A 26,341-nucleotide genomic window follows, 5' to 3' on the forward strand; every position below is an offset into this window, starting at 1 on the left:
TGATTCCCAAGACAAAAATGTTTATTTGTACTAACTCTTCAAATGGGTATACATTCACAGTCTTTAAACAAAAATCAGTACATGTGTCTAGAGCAAATTGAGTATGTATCATTAGAAGATAATGCCTTCCTTAGTAATTAATGTGCATAAATCAAGAATTAGTTACAAATTTACAAACTTGTTTGCAAAAAACCTTACACAGGGGTTAATGCTTTCAGTAAAACTATGCCAGTACTAGGCAAAACAGTGTTTGTAGAACAGGATTCTAATCGTTCGGTTCTAATATCGTATCCCAGTCTTTTAATGAGCAGTAATTAGTGGGGGGAAATATCTAGTGCCAAACCAAATGTTCTCAAGCACTGAAAAGCAAATACAAATGGTGAAGTATCTATAGAAATTTAAATAAATTATTTTAGTTACTGAAACCTCACATTTTGTCTGAAAAGAACAAAAATATCATTACAGACTGGAGGAAAGAATTCCATAAAAACCTCTTCTCTGGATTTGCCTTAGAATAGGCTTCTGTACAAAACAAGAATGATTAAGATTTTGGGGTTTCAGTGGTAGAAGTAGTATTGGAATAATAAAGAAATAATCTTAAAATATATATTAATTTACCACATTCAGCTCATATAGCCCTTTATGTATCTTACAAAATGCTACTGTTCTATATACTGCATGTAAAAAGAAGTTTATATCTATGTATATATACACATATAAAGGCAAAGCTTGGTATTAAAAAGAAAACAACACCACAAAGCATAAGCAGACCCACTGAAAATTCTGCAGTAATGAGGAGTGTATGCTCCATGTGTGCGTTAGTGTAACAGTGCTTCCAATCTTAAAACATCCTTTTAATTGGCTAAGCTTACTCCCAGTCAGCTCTACCAGTGATTTCCTCAACTGTGGCAAACATCTGATATTACTTAACTTCTGCCCGTTATCTGTGGTATTTAGCACTAAATCAGAAATAAGGCAAAACAACTGTTCATATTCCTGAATATCCGAGGACATTCATGAGATCTTCCAAAAATTAATGGAAAACATTATAGGAGCTCAAGAAAGGGTACCCCTGAGCTGAACCATCTTCCCGTCTATACAAAGCTGCCCCAGTGCTCGCCTGTTTCGGAGTTAGCCAGGCTACTTAAGTAAGACAATTATTCTCAGGCACCCCCTTTGTTTTAGCAAGTTTTGAATGACACCTTAAAGATTCAGGTTGGGTTTGAGCTCATGATATCTGGTCTAAAGTCATCACTGAGAACAGTGAACAACAGTCCTGATACTGCTCAGAGGTTTGGCGTGGATATTCAGAGTGGATGGGCATTCTTGTTGAGCTCTGTAAATCTCAGTGCTAACCCTTGTTTCCCAGCTGCCAGAATGAGCCCGCTCTTTATGTACCTAGCATGTATTTTACAAAAAAATTATATTTTAGTACACAAGAAGAGCAAGACAGATTTATCTATCTTCTCTTGCAACAACCTTAAAAAGGAAAACAAAACACGCAACCAAGCCAACCCCACCCCCAAACTCCATAAAAATCACAAAATTTCCAATAATTTCCTGATAAAGCACAGCTGCCTGAAAAAACTAGTTGAGATACCTGGGAAATAAAAGAGATGGAAGCCTTTGAGAAGCTTTCTGGGAGATTGGTTGGTGCAGCACCCATTAAAGGTCTGCTCAGTGAAAAAGTAGCTTCAGAATTCATTCATCACTTCTCTGGGGAGAAATGGTTTAGGACTACCATCCAGTTGACGTGTCAGTCACTGGCAGGCACTGAAATGAATGTAGTCAGCATACTGGCACATAACCTTTTTGACAACACAAGCCTGATCTACCGGGGAATTCCCCAAACATTTCTTGGAGTGTTGTGTGGAGTGCAACACTTTGTAGCTGATGGTTAAGCTAGAAACACAGCATGACAATTCTGAGCAGTGGATACCCAGGAGTATCCTTCCCCACCCACCAAACAATACTGGTGAAGAACAACCACAGGTACAACACCAAAATGAACCCTAGGCTCCAGGGTTCAGAATCCCCAGGCCAACATCTCCCACTTGTCTCAGGGAATAGGATTCTAGAAAAGCCTAACTCCTGGGAACAGCAAGGGAGAAACAGAGAAATACAAAAATGCAAGGATTAAAAAACAGAAGGGGAGGTAATGATCCCCCTCTAGCATATTCCCTTTAAAATGGTGTAATTAAAAACTTCGAATTCGCTTACAAATTGGTTTCAAAATAGCCTGACAGTTTTAAAGACTTTCAAAAATCACAATATTCTTCATCAGAGTTCAGTAAAATATCCCTGTAGCCCCCTGAAAAACGGCTACCCCTTGTTTTGCATTAATATAGCTTAAATGAATATAATCACAAACATGCAAAGTGTTAACATTCCAATGTGTATGCAGAATAAAACCAAGTTCTAATAGAAAGACTACTAATATTTCAAGGTTACAGGCTTGATTCAGTTTCCATCAAAAACAGTGGGATTCTTCCCATGGTGTCCAGTGGAATTTAGGCTAGGCCTTAATAAGAGACAACAAAACATTGTGTTTTATGGTGTAGGAACACACACAAAGTACACCTGTGTACGTACACTAGATATGTAGTGCAACTTTTGCACTGTGCATCTTAAAACAGTTGTATTTTAGCCAGCAACAGGACAATCACCAAGCCAACACTGCATGCTATGTCAAACTAGGCTGTAAAACAAACCCCAATACCCATTCAGAGACATTCACGTTGTTACTGTTGCCTAGTGAGCAGCTTTGAACGAAGCTTAATGATACATCCACTTGAACCCAGATATAAATTTGAAAGGCAGAAAGCTGCATTAGTATGATGGCCTGATTGATTTTATATGTGCTCTGGATGACTTTGAAGGCAGGATATCATCTCTCTGACCGGCTTCCCTTCATAGCAGATTTGATACACAGCAGTGAATAGTGGAAACCTGAGGAAACAGGATGAGGAAAGCAAATGCAACGTAAGTTTATTCTGTAACATGTTCTTAAATGAAGTAAATGAAATGGGGTGAGGAGAGGGAGGGGGAAGAGACTAAAAAAATCAATTTCTTTTAGTATTTGTCAAGCACTAACACTGGTCTGAAAGGCGCTGGGTAAATACATCACCTACATGCATCTCTAAAATGAGTCACTGTCAGAAGCATAGTAGCTATAATGGAGCCTGCAACATTCATTATGTATGGCACAACCATAAAAATAAAAAAAATTAAAAACACTTGCATCTTTCCTTGATGTTCTTACAGCAGTACTCATCTATGGTTAAAAAGGATGACTGGCACTTCAGTTCTGCATTATCTCTGAGGAATAATTTGATAATACAATTGCAGAATATGACACAAAGAGACCCAAGAAGAAATTGAAGGTCAAGTTTTAATAAGAGTCCAAAATTAAACATGGATTTTGAACAACTAAATTCTCTCTCTTCTTTTTTTCTTTTTTTTTTTTTTTAAATTGGCCACATTTCCAACAACCCTCAAATTATTCAGGCTTCTCTGATAATCTGAACGCTTGTTACAGCCAAGGTGCTTTACAGAAATTTGTATTTGCTTTCTGTTCAGCCTGGACAGTGACAGCCAGACGAGTCCCATTTTCATACAGAACCTGGTGAATTTTAGGGATTCATTATCTTCTCACCAGAATAAATATGCCATTTCAGTGCAGCCTTTTATATTGATAAATTTTGACCAAACACACTATGTTATTTTGACTAAAATGAAAAATAAGGAGCATTGGAGATGGTGAAATAGTGATTCAGAATACGTCTGGACTAGGACTTTCTCCTCAGGAAAGCAGTCCAATTGGTCACTCTAAAGCTCTACCTGTAATGCACAAATGCAGCATTGAGCAGAACGCCCAGCCAGCACTGAGCACCACACATGCTTGCCCATACACTCTGCTAGTGTGTGTTATACTGAGGTAGCAGGACAAAAATAGCAGCAATAGCAAAAACTATTTCAGGTCAATCCAATTGACTTGATTTTTGTTTTAATTTCATCGGTGGAACCAAAATTAGCATATAGCCACATAGCTGCTCTTTCAAATCCAGTGCTACATTGTTTAGGTTGCAGAACTCATACTAGGAAATATGCAGGAAAAAAAAAAAATGCAAATGTGTAACATGCCTCACATCACTCACTCTCTATAATATATTCACTTATCACTCATTTTGTATAATATATTGGGCTGGCGTGGGGGGCTGAATTTAGTTTTTACGGGAAAAACTTAAATGTAGGCACTGAAATAAAATTTGTTATGCCTCTGTGAGATTTTACTAGAGGAGGCCACAAAAGACATGAACCTTCTGAAGCAAAAGCAAGTTTCACAAAGCTTTAGATACAGTACTGGCAGTTACTTCTCAGTGAATAAGTACCACTACTACAAACCACATCCTGATACGTAAGTCTTGCTGTTTGTCACAGAGAACATTACTCTGCTGTGCACAGGTCTGCCACACTTCGCACAGGGAAAGCAGAATCAAGGCTGACTGCAGGCTCATGGCCAGCAAAATCCAAACACATCTTATGCCTGAGCACATTAAGAGAGCTAGTTCTACAACTGTTGAAATGAAAAAAACGGATTGCACTGTAAATATCAATAGGCATCAACCCTGTTACCAAGGCTCTTCTACTGAACTTTGACTTTTGCATATTTCTGCGTAGCCTTGGGACTCTTTTGTAGGACGAGAGTATGAAATTTTACTCTTACTAGACTCTTACCTCTTCACTTTGAAACCATGGATGTTTTACTGTGTTTTCTGTTTTAAAGCAGTAGCAAGAGAGTTTTCAAAATACACTTTGAAAGTTGCTTTCAAAAGTCTTGTTGAATGAGACCTTTTGTGAAGAACTGACATATATATTATGCGCTAGCAGAAATTAGCAACTCTGTTTTCATATCTTTCATTAAAAACACAACCCAAAGTCTTCCATAATGCACTCTATTTGTTTTAAGATAGAACTGGGGGGAAAAAAAACAACAACAAACCAAACAAAAAAAAACCAAACAGAGCACCCTGCCCTGTCTCATTTAGGGAATCATAAATAGCAAAGACTGAAGCCAACATTTTAATTAGATTTTTTCTGGCGCTAGCTTAATTACTGTACACTGCACAGACAGACTTAGGGGCCTTACTCCCAAAGATAATGTTAAAAATAAGCAACTTAATGCAGCTATCCATTAAAACTAGACTTTAAAAACTGCTTTGGGAAAAAAAAGTAACAAGGCTTGGTCTTCTGACTGGCAGTCATTTATTTTCTGATTTTGCCTCCTCTAGAAAGAGGAACAGATAGAGATAATGCATCCCTTAATCTCATAAGGAGACAACTGTGTGTGTGGCTTTAGGAATCGTACATGCTCTGACTTGAATACAAATAAACAAGCCAGGACAAGCTGCTTAATTTCATACCACAAAAAAAACCCTGACCTACACAAGCAGATGACAGGTTTTATCCTACAGCTAACTGGAAGTCTCATTAGGAAAAAGAACTGCAGTATCTAAGCTAGAATCCGTGTGGATAGAAGCAGACACTCTATATTCAGCTGATCAGCTATACAGATCCTTAATAACACAGATCCTCTCCATGGAGATAAGCAGTGAATTTACTACTATGAAATGAGCTGTAGAGCCTCTTCTCAAGTCTCTTTAGAAAGCTCAGCTTCTATTTTCATGTATTTTATTCTTTTTACATGTTAAAACACACTCTGCTATGCTTTTCTATGATAGCAGGAGGTAATAATACAGTCTGTAAACAGAAGGGCATTCACAAATTTAATGTCACACTATTGGTTCTATCTACAGCAATATTAACTTGAGGTTTTATTCACTTCTCTCTGTGATTTTTAACTGGGCATTAAGTTACTTCTATTACAGTGATTTTCTTTTTGGCTATTACCTTCATGAAGATATCAAGATTAAAAATGCAAAACGAGTTACAGAGATGAAAAGGGGGGTTGTGGAACTTGCTTTATCTGTTCTTACTTACTTTTCCAGCATTCCTTTCTGCTTGAGGATGCGATACACTTCTGCAGAAGTCTGTGGTCCTTGTAGTTTCTGACCGTTCAACATTTCTTGCTCCAGTTCTTCAATAGACTAAACAACATGGGGGGTGGGGGGGAAACAGGAAGAAAAGGAGAGCTATGATAAAGTTTTCATAAGCCGGACAACATCATCTGGATGGAAAAAAAAAAAAGATGTTACCGAGGGCTTTTCTTTTCCTTTCTCAAAAGTGTAATTGAGTAAGCATATATAATATTCTCCTATATTCTTGTTTGTAAATGTTCTCCTTCTTAAATCTGTACCTCCTGACATATCCTTCCAGCTTTTTTTTTTTTTTAATCGCCCCTCCTTTTTAACACCTTTACACTCATTCTAGCCTTGCAACACACTCAAAAATGAGAGGAAAAGCGTACTTGCTTCAGTACAGCTAGCATATCTCACATAACTGTACTACCACTCCAACAAACCAGGAGTGCGAGTACTTGCAACAATGGATCTCACCCAGTGAATAAGGTACCTTTCCAGTTTTAACGAACGCTTCTGCTACACGTCGATTCCGGCCACCGTAACAGGTTGTGATGAGATCAGCAACTCCGCAGCTCTCCAGGAAAGTGGCAGTAGACACCTGTCCCTTGCAAAAAATTCTGGCAAAGGCAATCATCTCCATTAGGCCAAGGCGAATAACGGCAGCTTTGGTATTGTCACCGCAGCAAAGGCCATCACAGAACCCAGCTCCTACTGCCACTATATTCTAAAGAGAAGAGAAGAAACAAATGGGAAATGAATCAATTATTGCTTACGGAATCCTACAAGGCACCAAAAGACAGAGTGCAGATGTCCTTAAGAACTGCAAATAATTAATTAATATAAGATTAGGTTGCTGTTCCAGGTTTTTTTTTTGTTTTGGGGTTTATGGGACAACTTAAAAAAAAGAGGTGAATTCTTACATTACTAAATATTTCCAAAGATAAAAGCATAGTTACAGCTCCGGAAGAAGTTGTCCTGGAGGCTATGGAGCTATTATTATTTACTCTATTAAAGAACAAACAGGTTACACTTCACTGAAACAAGGTTTTATCTAGACTTGGCTGTTTGTGCCCTGAGGTAGAGGTAAAGCTAGACTGACATCCCACAGCCCTTTTATCCATACCTTCTTTATGACTAAAATAATACTGAGTCTAGGAAACATTTATTGACTTCCATGCTAATATGCTAAGGGACCAAATTCAGCCAAGCTAATCGTGTTCAGCCATTTAGGTATGCAGATTTCCTACAACAGTAATAGTTAATCAAGGGTTCCCAGAAGGTTCATGACACAGAAAGACCTTTCCTAAGAAAAAAATTGTTTTGTTTTGTTTTATTTTAGACCTGGTGACAGCCTTCTACGAAGAAATGTACTGTTTCTTTGTGAACAATCAGCTATACTGTCCCTTTTTTCATTTACACAGAGATTAGTTGAGACACCTTTGAATGAAGTGACTACAAGAGCTATTTTCTGGCCTGGGAGTCAGGGACTAGCCATAGTTAGCTTGCTCCTACCAAAAAAACCAACCACCCTACCAAAAACCAAAACACTCTGAAAGAGGTGCCATTCTGACGTACTGATAAAGCAAATAAGCAAGCAGTAGATGTAGTAATTCCTTTCTGCATGCAGCAACAGCAGCAGTGACCTCAACAGAAACCACAGGAGAGCCAACTTTATGACACCTAATGTAGTACCAGATGCAGGGAAAAAAACCCAAACAACCAAACCAGTTTTAACTGTTGCTGAAGAAACAGCAACAGTCAGAAGTTGTTAATGAAAGTAACGAGCTGAATAACAGCTGGTTTGGTTTTGTTTTTTGAACTGTAAGAAACAAAAACTGCAGGCAGCTGCAGTGCTATGTGGCCAGTCATGTCTAGGCAACTCTCAAATCGCATCAGGTCAGGAGCTGAGTAATTTCTTTTTGAGCAGCTAGCTGAGGTCTAAAGGTGACCTTAAAAATTGCAGACATATCTCAGCATCAGACCTGAAGCAGCAAAAGATGATCAAACTTCTAAAACTGGTGCTTTAGATCATCTTGGCTTAAACCTTGGCTGTGATGATTCAGCCAGGGTATGTTTTCATCAGACACCTCTCCCAGACCAACCTCCAACATTTGTTCATTTGGTGGCAAAGCAAGAGGAAGTCAAACAGGTATTTAAGAAGTTTTCAGATGGGATAACCCATTTAAATGGAATTTGCACGTAAGCAAAGTCTACAAGTGTTTAGCACTCAGCTAAAAAGAAAAACATTTTTGAGCAACCTCTGGGGTTTTTCCACGTACTTCTTGAACACCCCAATACTAAAGCTTCCCCTTCCCTCCAACTTTGCCTGCTTTGACTTTCCTTTCCACTTCAAAGCAGCCTACCTGATCATAATTTACAGTGTGATTTGGCCCATGGTATTTTGTTGTCTACTTTTACTTTTTGCAATGTTTGTCTTTGGAGCAACAGAAATGTTGTTTTAAGCTAGTCATACCAAGACTAGTTACTTCTGAGGAAATGAGGTAGGGAGGAAGAGAAGTAGTGAGTCTAACTCTGAAACACTAAGCTCCTTGTTTGTACAATGTCCCCATTGTATGTTCTTACACGTATCTTGCAAATAATGAGGAAACAAAACAACTGATTACGCTCTAGAACACACACCCACACCTAGGAGACTGTTATACCCTGGTCTACATAACCCTCAGGCCACAACTATGAATTTACAAGCTCTACCATCTGGTTTCATTTAAACCCGTGGAGAATCTATAACAACTCTCTAATACTGTGTCTAATATTATGTAGAAAACTGAATTATACCACACTGAAAGTTACACCTTACTGAAAAACAAGCCACTCCTTTTAAAAACAAAACAACAAAAAAATCGCACAAAACTTTAGGCTGAGTCATCCTCCTGTCCAAAACAGACCAAACCAGACCAAACCAGGCAGCCTGGTACTTGAAATCCCTGGGTGCCAGCACTATGTTGAGTTTGTTTCACGAAGATGCATAAGTAAAACACAAATTAACACACAAGAGCCTAATGGCACTAGCACGACAGCGATCCTCTGAGCAGCAGGCTGAGGGGGGGAGAGAATCAGGGATCTATCTGGCCAAAACATCTTTCTGTATCTGATATGGTTGGTCCTGAACACTTTCACTGCCAAAGCCTACACCTGAAGTTACAAGAGTCCCTGCAAATGCAATGGGTATACTTTTGCACCCATGTTTCCGTAAGCTCAAAGACTGACTGTATTTGCATACACAACATGGGGGTCTGAGGGCCCCCATGTTCAAAAATACTATCACAACAACCCCAAAATTACTGCCACACAGTGTTCTGCCTGGCCTGAGGGATTCAGAGCTCTCAAAACCACGCTTCAGCAAATGCATTTCCCCTATCTCTGCATTAACAGCTTTTCACAGTAAAGCATGCATTCTGTAAGCAAGATCCACAGGATATTTTTATATTGCATATGGTTTTACGGTACCAAAATACTTTGCACTGACAGGCAAGTCTTTAGCTGATCTGGCATCCAGAAGCTGGTGTTAGTCCTAGTCCTAGTTATTCCAGAACATGAGCAAAGACTGGACTCAGTTATTTGATCACCGGGATAGTGAAGCTATACTCCAGAAGATAAATGTTGATGCCAGGCAGTGGTCACAGTAAGTGTCAGAGCAAATGAGAAAATGTGTCTTTTATTTGCACATGACCTGCTGCAAATGTGCCAGAGGTCACAAATGCAAGGTCAATAGATGACCAAGGAACCAAGGTTACCAAGTCCATAGACTGCTGACAAATTGTTCTCTTATACAGTACTGCTCAGAAATATCTGATTTACAGTCCTACTCTGTGTACAGTAAGTTTGTGGAATGCTCATAAATACAGCTTCAGAGGCCGTTTCTGAGGCAACCATTACCTATCCATAATTAAATGGACCATTAGAGAACCAAGCAGAAATATTAGTTCACCTGGGACATCCAGGCTTCCCTGAGGTAATGTCACAGCTCAGCACAGCCTGCTTTCCCTCCAACTTACACACGAACTTGGAGAAGCTCCTTGCTTCACATCATGGCTGAGAGAGGTCAAATGAAGACTCAATAAATCAAAGACAGTATCAGCAGGACTGTCAGAGAGGTTAAGCATCAACTACTTGCTTGCTCCTGGCAAACTTGAACATAAATAACAGGTTTCATTTCCACTTAATCTCAGGAAGGAATAATTATCACAATCAACTTCTACAGTGCCTAGACTGACTATCCAACAGAGACTGCCGTGAACACTCTTTGCAGGACCTCCTTTGTAAATAATAATGCTGGGTTACATAACCTGGTAAACAATAAATCATCATTATACTTCTTACTTCTTTGCTTAAGGCTAAGCTGGACCCATCAGATTTAGAGATGGGCTTGAAGCAACCTGAAAGGCAAACACAGCTGCTGCTCCTCCTTCCTACAGTAACTGTCACCTCTGTCTTGGTCCTTGGCTGCTGCCACTTGAGGGAGTTTAATTCTCCAGACCCCTGGACAAATACGTCAGACAGCTGGAGCATGGCCATTTTGTCACATCAAGAGATTAGATTCTCACTTCTCCTTCCCTCAAGCTCACCCCTGTCACTGCTGCACTGGGTAAGTGGTTCCAGTACAGTTTACACCGAAGAATGCAGCTACCAATGTTTAGATTGCCTCCCAAGTATGCTGCTAGGTTTCATACACCAGCTTGGTCTTACCTCATGTCTGTGCTGTTTGATGTAAGACCACACACTGGCACTAAGGACTCTAAGGACACTTCAGAGGTGATAACCTTGGGCATCACATGCATCAGCATCCAGGAGCACATCCATATGTATACACAGCTGCACATACTACTCTTACAGTAGTGTCATAGTCTTTAGGCACTTCCTGGGAAGGCCCCTTCATTGTCTGGCAAATGGCAGCTGGAACCTGCAGGTGGCCTTGGGTCAGGCTGCCTGTAAAGCCAACTGTACACACTGAAACGGAACTATCCAAATTTGAAGTTTGTTTATTTCTGACCTCAACCCTTAGAAAAGGTCAACAAATAAATGTGAAATGTGCTTCAGTCCTCAAAAGAAAAAAATCCTTATAGAAAAGAACATGCCAAGCCCTTTTTGTTCCTACAGCCAACAAGTTACTGTAGACAGCTGTTCCTCCTCAGTATCATCAGATTTTGTGACTGCCATTGCCTATTCAGCCAGTCTCCAAGCTGATGCAAGACTGCAGTTTCACTGCACTGATTTCTATACTTCAGTCCCTCTCCATCAGCCCAAAAAATAAATACAGTAAATGAAGTGGATATTCAACATATATATATATGCATATATATATATAAAAATAGCAGTCAAGCACATGTCCTTTCATGATCAGTCAGCTGCAATACCTATTATTACAGTCTGAATTCAAATCTGCTTCATAAAACAAATTTCAAACCTAAAATTACCATTATTGTAAGGGAAAGCTGTGCTAAGAGAACTCTGTTACCCTTCTGTATTTTTTTCCCAACCTTTAGGCAACCACCCACACTGAAAATCCTCCCTGCTTAGAAAGGCTTGCAGAAATAAAAGAGCGAGGTAAGTATAGACTTTTAACAAGATGTAGTCTATTATGCCAGAAAAGGCTCCTTTTCCCAAGCTGGTATTTATAGAAAAACGCAGAAGCTGGGAGAATATACTGTTTCACATAGTGTAGTATTTCTCATCCTTTACATACCAATTCAGGAGTTGCTTTTACTATTTCCACATCCAAAAAGACAGTCTGGACTGGCATGTGTGCCTGCTTACTTCTATCCTCTAAGCTGTAGCTTGCAGTGACGCTGCTGACATTTTGAATTGGTACTGCTATAGGGAGTAGAACCTCTCTTTTTATACCCATCTCTTCACACAACACGACACGGTTGCCTTCCGGTGCTCAGGAGATTATTTACATGCTGTCAGCACAAGATTTAGGATTAAACGAGAAAGGGTTTTAAATGAAAAATTACTTCTAAAAATATTATTTTAATAAAATTTTCTTCGATTAAGGAAGAATTGTATGTTTAAAACACATCACCTATACTAGCACGACTGATCTACGCCACTTTATACCAGTTTGTGCCTTTTAATCAGGCAAGAAATCCATAGTATTTTTAAACAAGTTAATCTATCCTTAATTCGCTTTTTGTTTAGAGCTCATACCATGCATTTCTTTGGAAGTCTCAACTCAGTTAACAAAATACACTGTGATCAAAACCAAATGACCAGAGCACACAGAATGCATACAGCTTTTTAGAAGTGCAACTAGAGAGTTCAGTCTGCAGGACACATGATGAATAATGAAGCAGGAAGGAGGAACAAAACAAAGCTACAAAGACAATACACACAAGTTTCACCTCAGTATCTTTCCAGGTCAAGAACAACAATGTATTTAAATTCTTCTGCACTTTCACAGAGATACTGGTATCTTGCCTGACTTGGACCTTTTAAAGTGGAGTTTCAGTGTCTGCTGACTAGCTGCTCGGTTTGATGGGCACATTCATCTCTAGTGCCTCTTCATGAGATTCACCTGGAATTACCTGGGACAGAACTCCTCTATCAGGCAAAAATTTAAGCTAGGCAGAAAACATCAGCCTGAGCAGATTTCAAAGAAACAATAAATCTATAAAACTTTTTTACCAATTTCATGGGTGTATGCACAGGGATTTCTTTCCTGCTAACCTCCCACATCACCACAGCATTTTAAAGCAATGGCTGTGGAGCCAAATTATGAGCTCCACAATCCTGAGAAATTGCTATAAATACAGGAACTCCAAAGCATGTTACACCAAAGTGTATCCCATTAGCCCAGTGCACAGACCCATGACCTCCTCCTCCTCAGGACTTCCACTACGACAGCTCTCAAGACAGAAAAATCAGGAAAATCATTATGCCAAAAATTATGATATAATAACTATCAATCTACTTCCCGCTGAGCAGGAAATCAGAACTGCTTAGCTTAAAGACATCATTCATTGGCTTGGTACCTCTGCAGGTGGATGGTGTAGCTTACACATAATTTCAACAGAGAAAACAAAGCAATACAAAATAATTATCCAAAACATAAAAAAATAAAGAAGTATGCCAAATTATCTACTAAACTACGACACCCATCAGAAATGCTTCCACGATAGATATTAGATAACATGAACTACAGTACTATTGACCAGGGTGCCAAGCGACTCATGCCTTTCTTTCACAAATGGCCCGTAAATTAACCTGAAAAAAAAAAAAAGGCAATAAGCATATGTTTAAGCTAGCCTTTGCTTCCTGTCAGCATCAATTTTTGTTACAAAAAAAAAATTCCAGATGAGTAACTGTCAGAAATAACTTTTTTCCTCTTCAGGTCATTTCTGTATGTGGTTATCCACATGAACCTTATGCAGTGTATGTCCACAAAACAACATAAGAGCGCTCACATTGTGTAAGTCAGTGAAAGGGGAAATAGTTTAGTCAACAGACACAAAGGATTAATGCTAACTCCTTTCTCCCTTTCTTTTTGTGAATACACTGTTGCAAAAAGAAAAAGGGAACTAAAATGGAGTGAGAAACATGTTGACCATTTACATGAAATAAACACTTGTTTTGTGACTGTGTGTAAGTTAAGTGAAAGATGTAGAAAGAGAACTTGGGAGATGGTGAGACGGAGGGTCTAAAATCCAACTCTTAGAACATGTTGCTCCCTAATTTCCCACCTAGATCTTCTGGAAATGTTATGTAACAGTTTTATATATTATCTAAAGCACAATAAACTTGATTCTTTAAATGAAAATACCCTCTTTTTTCTACAAGGATCACCGTTTCATCTGTGTATCAACTGCAGCCTGTTAATCTTACCTTCAGAGCACCACAAAGCTCAACTGTATCTGCATCATCTACTACAGTTATTCGGAAGTTTGGAGTCTGCAGGAGTTCTTTGAAGAGAAGGCCGTTTTCCAAGATTTTGCTGCCTGTTGAGAGAGAGAAAAGAAGGCTAAAAAATGAATAATTTATTTGGGTGTTATTTAGCCTTTCCTGTGCAAGTCAAAATACTTAAAAGCAGAGATAAGGTTGTTCTATCTTCATCCTATACAGACACCTGTTTTAAGTGACAAAGGACATGCTTACATTGCGCCTCAAAGCTCTGCACTGAGTTACTCTGGACTTCTTGATAATTCATTGTCTGCTCAGCAACAGATTATAAATAACAATTCAATTAATTCTCTATACTCTCGCCTTTTTTGATCATTCTCTTTAAAAAGAACAGCTAATAATAAAACAAAGGTGAATTAAAAATATAGCAGATGGAATTCTACCAATTATTTTTAAGGCCTGCATTCCAGAAAAACACCTACTACTAAAGGCATATCAAGGACGTTTTATTAATTGAGCATGATGTCACTGACAAATGTTTCTAAGCACTAAGAGGTAATCCAACCATTCAAAAATAAGTCCAACGCGAAAACTGTTAGTGAGGTTACATGGCTAAAAATGCACAAAACTGTAAAAATTAACATTGAAATAATAACATGAATTCTGTGCTATTATGTATGCGTATACACACACACAGATGCCTACTAGACAGTGTGAAATCTGAGACTAGGCACATTTTTGTGCTCCAAAGCTGTGCAGACTTCAACACAGAACTGAAACCATGTCTAGCTTGTGGTGGAATTAATTATTCTGATAAACTAAAATAAAATATTGATACCTTAAAAAAACCCGAACCCAAATATGCATAAAGGTACCATCTGTGGCTAAAACATCTGAGCTGGAGTACAGAATATATAATCATTTATCCATACAAAGCCATGCAGACCCAAGAAAAATCTTAAGCACAGTAATAAAATAAAGCAGTTTGTTATGCGGAGGGTGATAAAAAGCATGCTTAGTATTTCACCTGCTAAGGTCACTACCCTAGGGACACCAAGTAAAATTGCACTCCTCCCTCTCCCTCTACTCCCGGCATTGTCTTTGTACTTCTGCAAGTGTAAATATCTAGGAAATTCAACATTAATATAAGAAGAACCCAACAGTTTCTGATAACAGCCAGCTAATGTTGAAAATTACAAAATTTGAGCTATTTGGTGTCCAACTCTGAGGACAGGAGCACATTTTAAACATTCTTATTACTTGGAACAGTACCTATTGTGGTTTCACAGAATTTCTCTGCTGCCACCTCATTGGCAATGTTAGCTCCCATCAGCACACTGATGTCTATTCCCATCTTCTCTCGAATAATGTCAGAGATCAGTTTGAGTCCCTCTGGGCCTTCATCTATTCCCTGCAGCCAACATTAAATGGAATTACTGAAAAGTCATTAATTAGACACAGAAGAGAAGAAAGTACATCACAATTAAGTCTTGTCCTTGGGTGAGAACTGCGACAAGGCCTACTCAGATAGAGACTAAAGATGACAGGCTTGCTCCTGGTGAAACTTCTGCTATTGCTGTGAAGCTGCCTTCTTTTCATAGGAGGTAGCACCTTAAGAATTAGGGCTAAACTCTAGATGATGGTAACAGTTTTTATTCCATGCTCAAAAACCTGAGTCTAAGAAGTGCTAAATATTCAGTTTTGTTAGTTCAGAATCTCGGGTGCTTATTATCAGTGTATCCTTACTAAAACCAGTGAAACATCACCAACCCATCAGTTGTGAATCAGGCCTGTACTGGGATTTGAAATTGCACCAGAACTCACAAAACAGCATCCCAAGAACTTGTTTTGTGAAGAGGTATCTGAACTGAAATATCAGAGACAGGTTCCCCTGTGTATAATTCCAAGAACAGTTTACTCGTAGAAACCCAGTTTAATAATTTTGAATACTGCTACAAATGGAGCAGCCATTCATGGCTATGTAAAAAGCTGAACAACTGAGAATAATTTAACTTCTAAGGATACTTTTCATTTGTATTTACAAAGTGTGAAAGTAGGGGCAGAAACAGGACCTTAGAAAAGATCGCCCCAGAGATTAATGCTGCACTGGAGAAGAGTGTGGTACCCTGAATTGCCTGAATAAAGAACTCCAAATGAGACCACTTTCTTCTCACAAAACCCTTTTCTCCTAGCCTACTAAATGCAGACCCCTTCTGGGTTTTCAGAACAGGGGCATGGGAGAAAAGGTACTGAAATGGTCTGTCTTTCCCACAGTATTTCACCTTTTATAGAGTAGTCCTTTTTAATGTTGTGAATTTGGTACCTTTGGGGATTGGTAATTCTGAATTATGACTTAAAGGCAAAAAGGCAGCGTGATCCTCTACCACTTCCAGATAACACACACACACTTGTCTGTTGCCAGTAATGACACTTCAGGCTGGCAATAATTTCCGTTTCCACGGATCAGAGGTGCTATTCCTTAAATAACATGGTGCAATCTAGAGACATGCAGAAATGCCTGTATAAAACCAGCCAATTAAACTATAGACAACAATGCTTGCATTTCTGCATTATTTTTCAGTCTGTATCATGTAACACACAGCTCTGCCTTCTGATCTTGAGAATGAGCCATACAGAAAGAATCTGAAAGCAAGCACACATATATATTGTATTTTTCCCTCACAGTGTCAAAAATGTCTCCATAAAATAACTGTAAGGCTCCTCCTCCTAAGCAGGGAATTAATAAACAGAAAATCATGCACACATTGGGAACAACTCCAAAAATGTGAATACATACACAACAATTATTCATCCAAGTGAAAGGAGATCAGAGAGGTTTAGGTGCCAAATTCAGCCCCGCTATGAAACAGATGCAACTTCTGACGAAGTCAAGGAAAGCTGCACCTGTTTCTTGTAGAGCTAAATCTGATACTGAATGACAGGATGACAGGAGAAAAAACAAACTCTCCTTCCTCCCCCAAAAACCAAGGCTCCAACATGGGACTTTCTGCTGGGCAGCAATGATCCCCAGGCAATGCAAGTCTAGTTCTGTGATCTTATCGCTTGAATGCAAACACACCTGCCAGAGCAATCCCTGGGGCCTGTTCACAGGTAGGTGAAAATAAGATTGATGTGGAGGCTGCCTGAAGAATTTTTTTAGTGACCTCCACCTATCCTGCTTCCTGTGATCACTGCTGTACCGCATCGTACGTTGCGTACGGTTCCTCCCCCCTATACCCCCACAATGATTTGTTAGGTTTTCATAGACACCGGTGATCAGAACTTACGTAAAGCAACACAGCTGCAAATGTTTCAATGGGAACATAGATTAAACAGCAGACAAATGTCTTTATTTTCCAAAGACTCAGTTTTATTATCAGACATTAGGCTCTGCTTGAAGATTAGGATGTCAAAATAGAAAAAAAAAGAAAAGAAAAAAAGGCTAAAAGATGACACACTGCTAACTTGCCAAGCAATTTAGAAAGCACAGAAACAAGACATCCTACTAATGATATTTTTCAGAGAACTGCACTTTAACTGCCAAAGTTAACACAAGCCACTTTAATAGCATTAGTGTTGAGCACAATGAGACCACTAAAAATATGACTTTGATGAAAACAGCACGCATAAAGAAGCTGCAAAAGCAGAGAAAAGAATGCATTCCTGCCTCTACTACTTAGTTTCATTGTGTTAAATCTCTGCCCTTTCTTCTTAAATGACACTTTTAATGATGCACAGTTATGCCTTTTCATAAAAGCTAACATGTACTTTGCATTCTCCAGCAAAAAAATTAAATTATGAGGGGCCTCAGACCATTTCTTTGAAGAGACCGCCTACTGATGCAGTGTCACAATGTGGCAGTGGGAAGCTGCCCAGTAATCAACTCTGCTTTGCATAGCAGGTGTCACTGTTTCATTTACACTACACTAAGTATGGGCTTTTTGTTTTATTGGGGTTTTTTTGTTTGTTCAGGGTTTGGATTTTTTTTTTAAGATAAGAACAACCCTTCCCCCCTCCCCCCCCCCCTTTTTTTTTAACATAGCCATTAATCAACATTCCATGCAAGCACTGGTAACCAACACCCAGGGCAGTAATCCCAAAATCCCAAATCCCAAATCCCACATACTCTGACTTCAGATATGCTGACGTAAATCCTCACGTACTCCACTGATTTCATTATTCCTGTCACTAAGGACATGCGAACATAAATCACATTTAGCAAGTTGAAGGAAAACAAAGTTTATCTTGAGCTTACAGAAGAAAGCAGCATAAACGGACAACTTCAAAGCAATAAACTTAAGGGCATCTAGCACAGTCATGTGGTTTCGATGCTATGCATTCAGCTCTTTTAAAACTGCCTTATTTTATTCTTCTACAATATGAAAAGTTTTTCTACATAATGCAACAAGTACACTTGGGAAGCATTACTTTTTCATACATCTCAGCAGTATCTCAGGTCAGCACTGACAAAACAATACAGATTAGATGGGCTTAATTAGCCAAACTAAAGAGACAAGCTTGCAGTAAGTAGAGATAGGGGGGTTTTGTTCTTTTTAAGCACAGATTCATAAATGTATCATTTTACAGAGATGACAGTAAAGAAGGAAATGTATGCTGAGAAAATGGTCTACTCTCAACTAAGTACAAAGCAACAACAAACCAGAATCTTCCAAACCTTGTGGGAACAGCTTATTCTTTGCAGCTAAACACACACGGACAAAAAGCTGATCTTCTTTTAAAAATTCTCCTGCCACCAACCCTACAAACACTCCAGTGAAACACTTCCTGCACCCCTGCCCCTCCTATTTCCTATCCTCAAACTGTCTTTTTGGGCCATGCTGAACAGACTGTTTTGTTGCAACATAATATTTGACACGAACAAGAGCACTATACTCTCAAGTCACATGAAATTCTCTCAGCAGTTCTTAAAATTATCAACTCAGCGTGTGGGATGTGCATTAACAATCAAAGCATTATGCTTGTGCTCTGTTCTTCATCTAATGATGCGTTTGGAAACAACAAATAAAAGATTGGAAAGCTTGGTGGAGCAAAACATATTCACTCCCTCTTTCTTTTTAAAAGTCTTCTGAACTGCCTCGTTTTCCTCTTCCTGCAAGCGCTAGCCTAAAATAAAACACCACATAACAATCCACTAATGACTGAGCCAAATTCCAATCTCACATCTAGAAGCATTTAATGGAATGATCAAGTGAATAATACAAAAAGATTTTCCATATCAAAATATCAAGCCATGTTGTTTTAGAAGATTCCATGACACAGTCTCAGTTATTAATGCATAGTATTTATTATACCTTTATGAGAGTTATACCGAGCGCTTTCTTGGGTATTCGTCCTGTGATTTCATCGCAGACTTTATGAATGAACTGATGAGGAATGACAAAAACCAGCAAGTCTGCATCCTGTACAGCTTCATTAAGGTTTGGGACAGCAACCTGTGTAGTTATGGGAGAGAAAGGCCACAGAACTTCTTAAAATTAACATGACACACAAGTGTTATCTGATAAGTAAAACCACACTTTGATTTATACTGAATGCTACAAACTACTGTGCATCATCATTGAAAATAAACAGTAACATAAACTTCCCAGAAACGCAAAAGAATTTAAGCTTTCAAACAAGCTATTTTGTGTCTTCAAATGGGCATCTTCACGTCTACCAGCATGGTTAGTGCAATGAAAATTCAAAATGTTCCATAACATTCAAACAAGTACTTTGAGTAAGAAAATACAAAATAAGAAGCTGCCTTCTCTTTGACAAAATAATCTCAAATTTTGATAAATTATTACATGCAGAAAAGTAGGTTCTTTACTTAGTTCCTTATACACTCAAATTTCTTCTCCAGGCCTCTTACACCTACTAGTTTATATTCTCTTTCTCTGTACTCACAGATTTTGTTTACCCTTTAAGAACGTGACCTACTTTGAAGTCACTTGCCAGATTCCACTATTCCTAACGCTTGATGACCATCTTTAAATAACACCCAGGTTTAAAATGTAGCAATAAGCTCGACCTATTGATAAAGAGAACAAACCTGAGTGAGCAGGTAGTGGACAGCAGCAACACCACACTTGCTGAAGGCTAGGGAAATGACATTTCAGCATTATTGTTGAAGGGGAAACTGCATTGCACAGCAACTCATGCCCTGCCCAAAGTCTCTACCAAATTGTCGGCTGCTGCAGACTCTTCCCATAATGTTTTTGGGGCAAGAGTCACCATCAGGCCACCCACCATCATGTTACACCAACACAGAACAAATGTGGAGTGCCACTGTTCTGCCCTGGCACTGCTACATCTAACATGCTGATCTGACTGCACACAACTGAAACGCACCTGAGCACCAGATAAGTTGCAAATGGCTTGCAGTTTGCTTGAGAAATACTCTAGCTCTCCTCTTGTAATACTTTCTAAGAGTTTCAGAGTCCTGACCAGCCAGCTCCCTTCCAAAGTTGAGGCCAAGTTTTTTTTTAAATGGGTATGGTCAGACCTGTTAATCTTGCCCTTCTTTTCACATTTGTTTCCCTATACAGAAGCTGAAGTAACACAAAGACAATAGTGAGACAAAAAAAAAAAAGTAAAAGAAAAAAGAAAAAAAAAGTAAAAGAAGGTAGAGTGCATTGAATTTACCTACCTACATAATTGCATAATTTTACTTGTTCAAATCTCTTATCTCATCAGTAAAATACCATACAGTTTGAAATATTATACACCCTAAAGTTGTTAACAGATTTCTACCTCCATTCACAGCATGAGCAATATTCCCCCTGCTCCATAACTAGAATTTAGCTTCTGAGCCTTACCACATTATCTGGCAGCTTGTATCCGGGGAGATATTTTACATTTTCATGTTCATTATTTATGATATCTGTCAGTTTTCTCCCATTAATATTCTCCTCGAAGACCCACATCTTCACCGTGGAAGCAAACTTTTGCAACTTTTTTACATTACTGCCTATTATTTTGGCAACTGCAGAACCCCTGCAGGGAAGAAAAAAAAATTCTTAAAAAATTATTATTTTGCTCTAGAAGGAAGAGATTGTCTTTAAAATAAAAGAAATTCACAGGTTATTGGACCGGTTACTACACAGCATTTTTGATCCAGTAAAACAAGTGGAAAAATACACCAGTCATTCACACCTGCTGCTTTCTCTCAAACAAATAGATCAGGATGGACTGAAGCATTTACTGAAGTCATCCTTACTTATTTTGTCTGCTTATTGCCTATCCAGTGAGAGTTTGGGTTTTATCTCCAGAAATCAAATTAATTATGTCTTCAGAGCAGCAGTAAAAGTGACATACTCAATTTTTTAAAAATGGCTCATTTTCACCTTTAAGCAACAGAAAGCTTTCTTTGCAAAGATGTCTATCCCATCAATTGCTGTACAATACCGATATGCATTTAAAGCCAAGAAGTGTTTATATCTTGCTTAAGTTGTAAGCTTTATAGTTATGCTGCCAACCTCACAGAATTTAACTATTGCAATGGCATCCTCTGAATTTCCAGGCACACAATTCCATTATTGGTAGCCTCATTTTCTCCCCAAGAACAGCACACAGTGAAACCTGTAGGATGGTGATCAATTTTACTGCTCAAATCTCTAAGAAACAATGAAATTAACCATAATTACTGAAGGTACATAAGAGAAGAGGAACAAACACAAACTCCCCTTCCATTCCTAGCCTGAATGCTATGTGGAAGAAAAAGATGCAATTTCACATAGCCTGTTAACCTGACTTCCTTTTCTGGGACAAGAGGCAGCTTCATAATTACTGATAACCTACCGAGCAGACAAAAAATAAAGTAGAAAGGTGTGAAAAAAATACAGAGTCACTGATCCGAGGCTTGTGTGTGTACGTGTGTGGAAACTTCACACTTCATTAGGAGGTAAGAACACTTCACAAATCTAGTTATACTCACACACCCCCCTAAATTTATTAAGAACATTGCCTGTAATAAACTCACAGCTGGCAACTAAACCAAATAGATTAATACTGCTCCAAGACCTTTTAATACGGCACAACTCATTGAGCTATATTAAAGATGTGTACTATAACAGGCCTAAGGTCACTTTCTAAGTAGCAGCAGAAAAAATTATAATATCCTAAGTAGACCTTCTTCAGTTAAACCATAAAACTGTATGTCTTAAAAGACTAGAATTTATTTCTCTAATAGCACTTCACACACTGCAAAGTCCCCTGAATTCAGGATACAGAAGCCACAATTGTCAGCCCCCTCTTTATCAAGCTCATATTCTAGACATGCATGCACACAGACTGGTTTCTGCTGCAATGGTAGGCAACTCAACAGCTCAACCCCCGAATTACAGATCCACACAAACAGTAGAAATCACATTCAACACAACACAGGTATGTGTTCCTCAGAAAGTGCTTTGAGTTCTTTGAACAAAAGCACATTACTACTGCGGATTAACATACAAAGTCTGGATCCTGGTAAATCGCTGTCTCCAGTTTTGAACTTCACTACATTTACATGCTTAGGGTTGATAGAGGAAGACAGAAATAACTGATTCAGCGATTGTCCAACTGGGATTTTCAGAGCTTGCCAGCACAAAGTCTGGCAGCATGCACTACTTGAGTAAGACATTAATGCCATTACTACTTAATGCTTAGATGCCTCACCTGTCTTTTTTTCAGCCTTTGAATGTAGCATTAAAAAAGTGAAGATTTGCCTAGCCTTAGTTGCCAAATTCACGAAGACTCTCCTGACTGGCTTCTCTGGTTCCTCATTTCCTGTTATGTTGCAATGACTGTTGTAGGACTAAATTAAGCAAGGTCAAACAACTGACACCGAGTCTATGATTGCCCTGTGCAAGGTGAACTACAGCTCCCCACACCTGTTAATCCAACCAGCAAGCCTGTATGCTCCTCTGTGCCCTAACAATTCTCAGTGTGTACTCTGAAATAATTTACTGGAACGTCTTGCTTGTCTTCTGTACTCCTAACACATCGCAAGGCAAAGGAACAGGAATTCTTGCCAATTTATTCCTAGTATTAACAGTTCTAGTGTGAGCTAGGTTGCAATACTTGGTGCCTGCAGCAGCTCAGTTACAGTAGAAAAACCATAGTGAAAGATTCCCTCAAACCTTAATCCTGACAAGCTCTGAGGGATGGTTAATGTAATTCAAGTAATACAAGGGAGTTGCATGCCCAACAGCAGTTCTCTTCCTTGCAATGACTATCAAAGGTACACCCAAACACAACCACATACAGCTCTTCAGAAGCATTAAATAACCATATCTGATGCCCACTGAGCAAGACCACTCACTTTGTCTCCTGCCCTTCACTGTTACAGTGTATCACAGCTGGTTTGCTTTCCCCTCATCCCTTTAAAGCACAAAACCCAGAAACTCCGTAACTTGCCCTGATACCACCATCAGCGGAGGTCACAATATGCAAGTACAAATAATATCATTAACCCTAGTTCTACCACTTATCCCTGTAAAATCACCTCAGTTAAGTCAGAGGTTTCACCTCTCATTTTACTACAGCTAGTTCTGAGTCGTATGAACCCCTTTGCCCCAGTAACTTCCCATCTCTTCCCAAACTCTACAGTTTCTGTTCAGTTTGGGCAATTGGATTAATTACCAACCGATTCTAGCAAAACACACAGGGATAAATTCTGGCCCTGCACACCTTGTTAACCTGCCCTGGAAGTTTTATCAGAAAAGCAGGCTATAGTACATGTCTGAGGCAGCATTTGCAGTGTTTTATCTGAAGCTGGGCATGGTCCTTGAATCCAGAGGCTCCAAGGCATATTCTCAAGGTGTACTCTCTTCACACTCAAGACCCCTGTCTTAAAGATCCTAATATAATATCCACCAGCTCAGCAACCCTAAACAGGCAAGGCCAGCAGAAAGCACAGCTCCTGCTGCTCTTCGGTGCCTTGCGAACCATCTGTCCCATCCCATGATCTTCCATCAGGTGTCCAGTGACACTTGCCAAGTCAACTTCATTGTTAAGGTGACCTTCCCCCGAGCAAACTGACCAGGCAAGTCTGACGGGAAGTAGTTTATCGTCCAAGGTGACCGGTTCAACCCTTCTAAAGGGCCACTGCCATGCCAACCTCCTTTACTTTTTTTTTATCCCAGCTACAGGTTAAAGGCCTGTGAGAAGGCAAAGATGTCAGAACAATTACTGGCACTCATGGGGCAGAATCATATCACACAGAACCCCAAAACCCCACAGTATCCAAACTGCTAAAGATGCCAAACTCCACTGTTTAACTACTTAAATGCTTACAATTTAGGCAACAACAGTCACACACTCCAGTAATTCAGGATTCAGAAATGTATAACCCCAAAATATCAATTACAAGATGCATGTAAGTGCTTCAATTTCTCTCTATCTACCTGCTTTCGAGCATTAAATGCTTCCACTTTAGGTCCATTATATTAAATCACTGTGCTCTCTGCAGTCAGGATTTGTGGTCTGTCATCCCTTGGACTCTGAGGAAATCACTTACCTAAGAATTCAGAAACATTGCAGGGGCGGAATAGGAGAGCTGTTGCACATCAAATAATTCACAATTTAAAATTTTTTATTACTTTGGTTTCTGCTTTCCTGATACAAAAAAAATATTGCCACAATGCTACCAAATATGAAATAAGCTATCACTTATTTGAATACATTTATCCCCAGAAGAAATAAAAAAGCTGATGCCTGGTAATAGCATTATCTCTTCCTCTCAGCATCACAGATATGGGCTTTTTGCCACCCAAATATCCATCCCATTAGGCAGGAGCTTTTCTTCTTATTAAACTGATCCAATGAGGTGAAAACAAAATATATATGCACATGTTTATTGCTAGCAGGTAATATCTACAAACCCTTTTGCTTCTGCAAGTGTGCTTCACAGTGAAACAAATATAAATGCAGTCAAACTTTCTGTAACACTTTTTGCTAGATTTCGAGTATGGAAGAATGGCAACAATACTCCTAAGAGACTGATAGGTCTACCTACCTAATTTCCTTCTGACATATACTGCAATGCACAGTATCTCCCCGTTCATCTCACAAGCTAGCACAAGGAAAGCAAGAGATGCTGCACCGAAATGTCAGCCATTCCCTCAACAAGCCTTCACAACCTGGCAGTTGCTGATATTTTAAGCTATGCAAAACAGCACCGAAAGCCAATTGCACGGGGGGTGGGGGGTGTGTGTGGGGTGTGTGTGCAGGGGGTGAGCAACAAGTCTAAAATCACCTTGACAAAAGGCTGATAAATTTTGTTTAACAAACTGCAGTACCTTGTTCTACACCAAACTCCTCTGAATTTAGTCTTAAAAAACAGACTGTCATCAGAGATAATGTACGCTTAGCATTAGTACTTAAAGTGACAAACTGCGAAGATACATTTATGTAACACATTGTACTTAACTTATTAATTGTAAATATGGATCCAGGGTAAAAACAGTGATCAGGAATGGTAGAGAAACTGAAGAAGCAAGCCAAAGGATTAACACGATGCTCCTCTTAGAGAAATGATTAGTAAATCTATTGTTTTCAGTGGACACAACAGCAAGTTTAACTCTAGTTATAAGCTAGTGATAGATGCAGCAATAAAACCTTGTCGCAGACCATCAGTGTGCCTCAGCATAACAATATGAAACAGAAAAGGTATTTCAAACAACCTAGCATCTCCCAACTCTTCTCTGAACCACCTTGGGGAACAGCTAACATAGCAAACGCCGAACACCACTTTTGGAGAGCAGCGGACTGTCACAGAAGCCCTACAGGCAGCGTTAAGTTAGCAATGACCTGCTGAAAAAGAAGGAAAAAACCAAAAGTTCAGTATCTTTAACGCCTACGTCAGCTGGCATCGGAGAAACCACAGAACAAATACCAGGTTAAAAATACCCTAAAGTTAACTTCTTCACAAGAACAGACGGGTGCCGACAAGCACTCCAAAAGAGGGTGCTCGATCCTGCCGCTTCTCCCCCTGCTTACTTCAGGGCAGCACCTCCGAGGGACACCGAGGGCTGGCGAAGCCCAACCCTACAGCACAAGCGCGCCCAAAAGCCCGCCACAGACCCAGCCCTCCCGGCAGCTGCCGCCGACGCCGTGTTTCACCCACCCACCACCAGCCCCGGGGCCGCCGCCAGCTCTGAGGGAGAGCAGCCACGGCGGGAAGACCTCCGGGGCTGCCGGCCGGGGACAGGGCAGCGCTGCGCGGGAAGCGACAGCCAGGCCCGGGCAGGCACAGCCGCAGGGAAGGTCAGGCCGGGGCCGCCGCTGAGGTGTCAGCCCTCTCAGAGACTGCCGCCGCCGCCGCACTCACCAGTTCCCTGAGCCCACGATGCAGACCTTGAGGGGCGCCGCAGAAAGTGCCATGGCAGCCCCACCCGCGCCCCGCCAATGGCCGCGGCGATGGGCTCCGTGAGGCGACAGCCTCACGCTCCCCCGCCTCC

The 26,341-nt window shown here is 39.8% G+C and overlaps 1 protein-coding gene across 1 annotated transcript; it reads right to left on the reverse strand.

The window, feature by feature from the left end:
* On the reverse strand, window positions 1-26,341 carry GPD1L (glycerol-3-phosphate dehydrogenase 1 like). Its single transcript, XM_064444211.1, has 8 exons — window positions 26,212-26,341; window positions 20,717-20,894; window positions 19,211-19,351; window positions 15,171-15,309; window positions 13,884-13,996; window positions 6,532-6,765; window positions 6,001-6,107; window positions 1-2,949 (listed from the first exon to the last, which is right to left on the reverse strand). Exons 1-8 carry the CDS (start codon window positions 26,262-26,264, stop codon window positions 2,853-2,855), a joined length of 1,062 nt encoding a protein of 353 aa, XP_064300281.1. The 5' UTR covers window positions 26,265-26,341; the 3' UTR covers window positions 1-2,852.

The sequence above is a fragment of the Phalacrocorax carbo genome, chromosome 2, assembly GCF_963921805.1.
Source record: "Phalacrocorax carbo chromosome 2, bPhaCar2.1, whole genome shotgun sequence".
In the NCBI taxonomy this organism is placed as follows: domain Eukaryota; kingdom Metazoa; phylum Chordata; class Aves; order Suliformes; family Phalacrocoracidae; genus Phalacrocorax; species Phalacrocorax carbo.

What these genes read in the sequence shown, in the direction of transcription:
- GPD1L (XM_064444211.1), bottom strand. Translation starts at nt 26,264, where the DNA reads ATGGCACTTTCTGCGGCGCCCCTCAAGGTCTGCATCGTGGGCTCAGGG. An exon ending in ACAAGCTGCCAGATAATGTG is followed by an intron (nt 19,352 to 20,716) that starts GTAAGGCTCAGA and finishes ATAACTACACAG; the next exon opens with GTTGCTGTCCCAAACCTTAA. An exon ending in AGCTTTGTGGTGCTCTGAAG is followed by an intron (nt 6,766 to 13,883) that starts GTAAGATTAACA and finishes TCTTCTCTTTAG; the next exon opens with AATATAGTGGCAGTAGGAGC.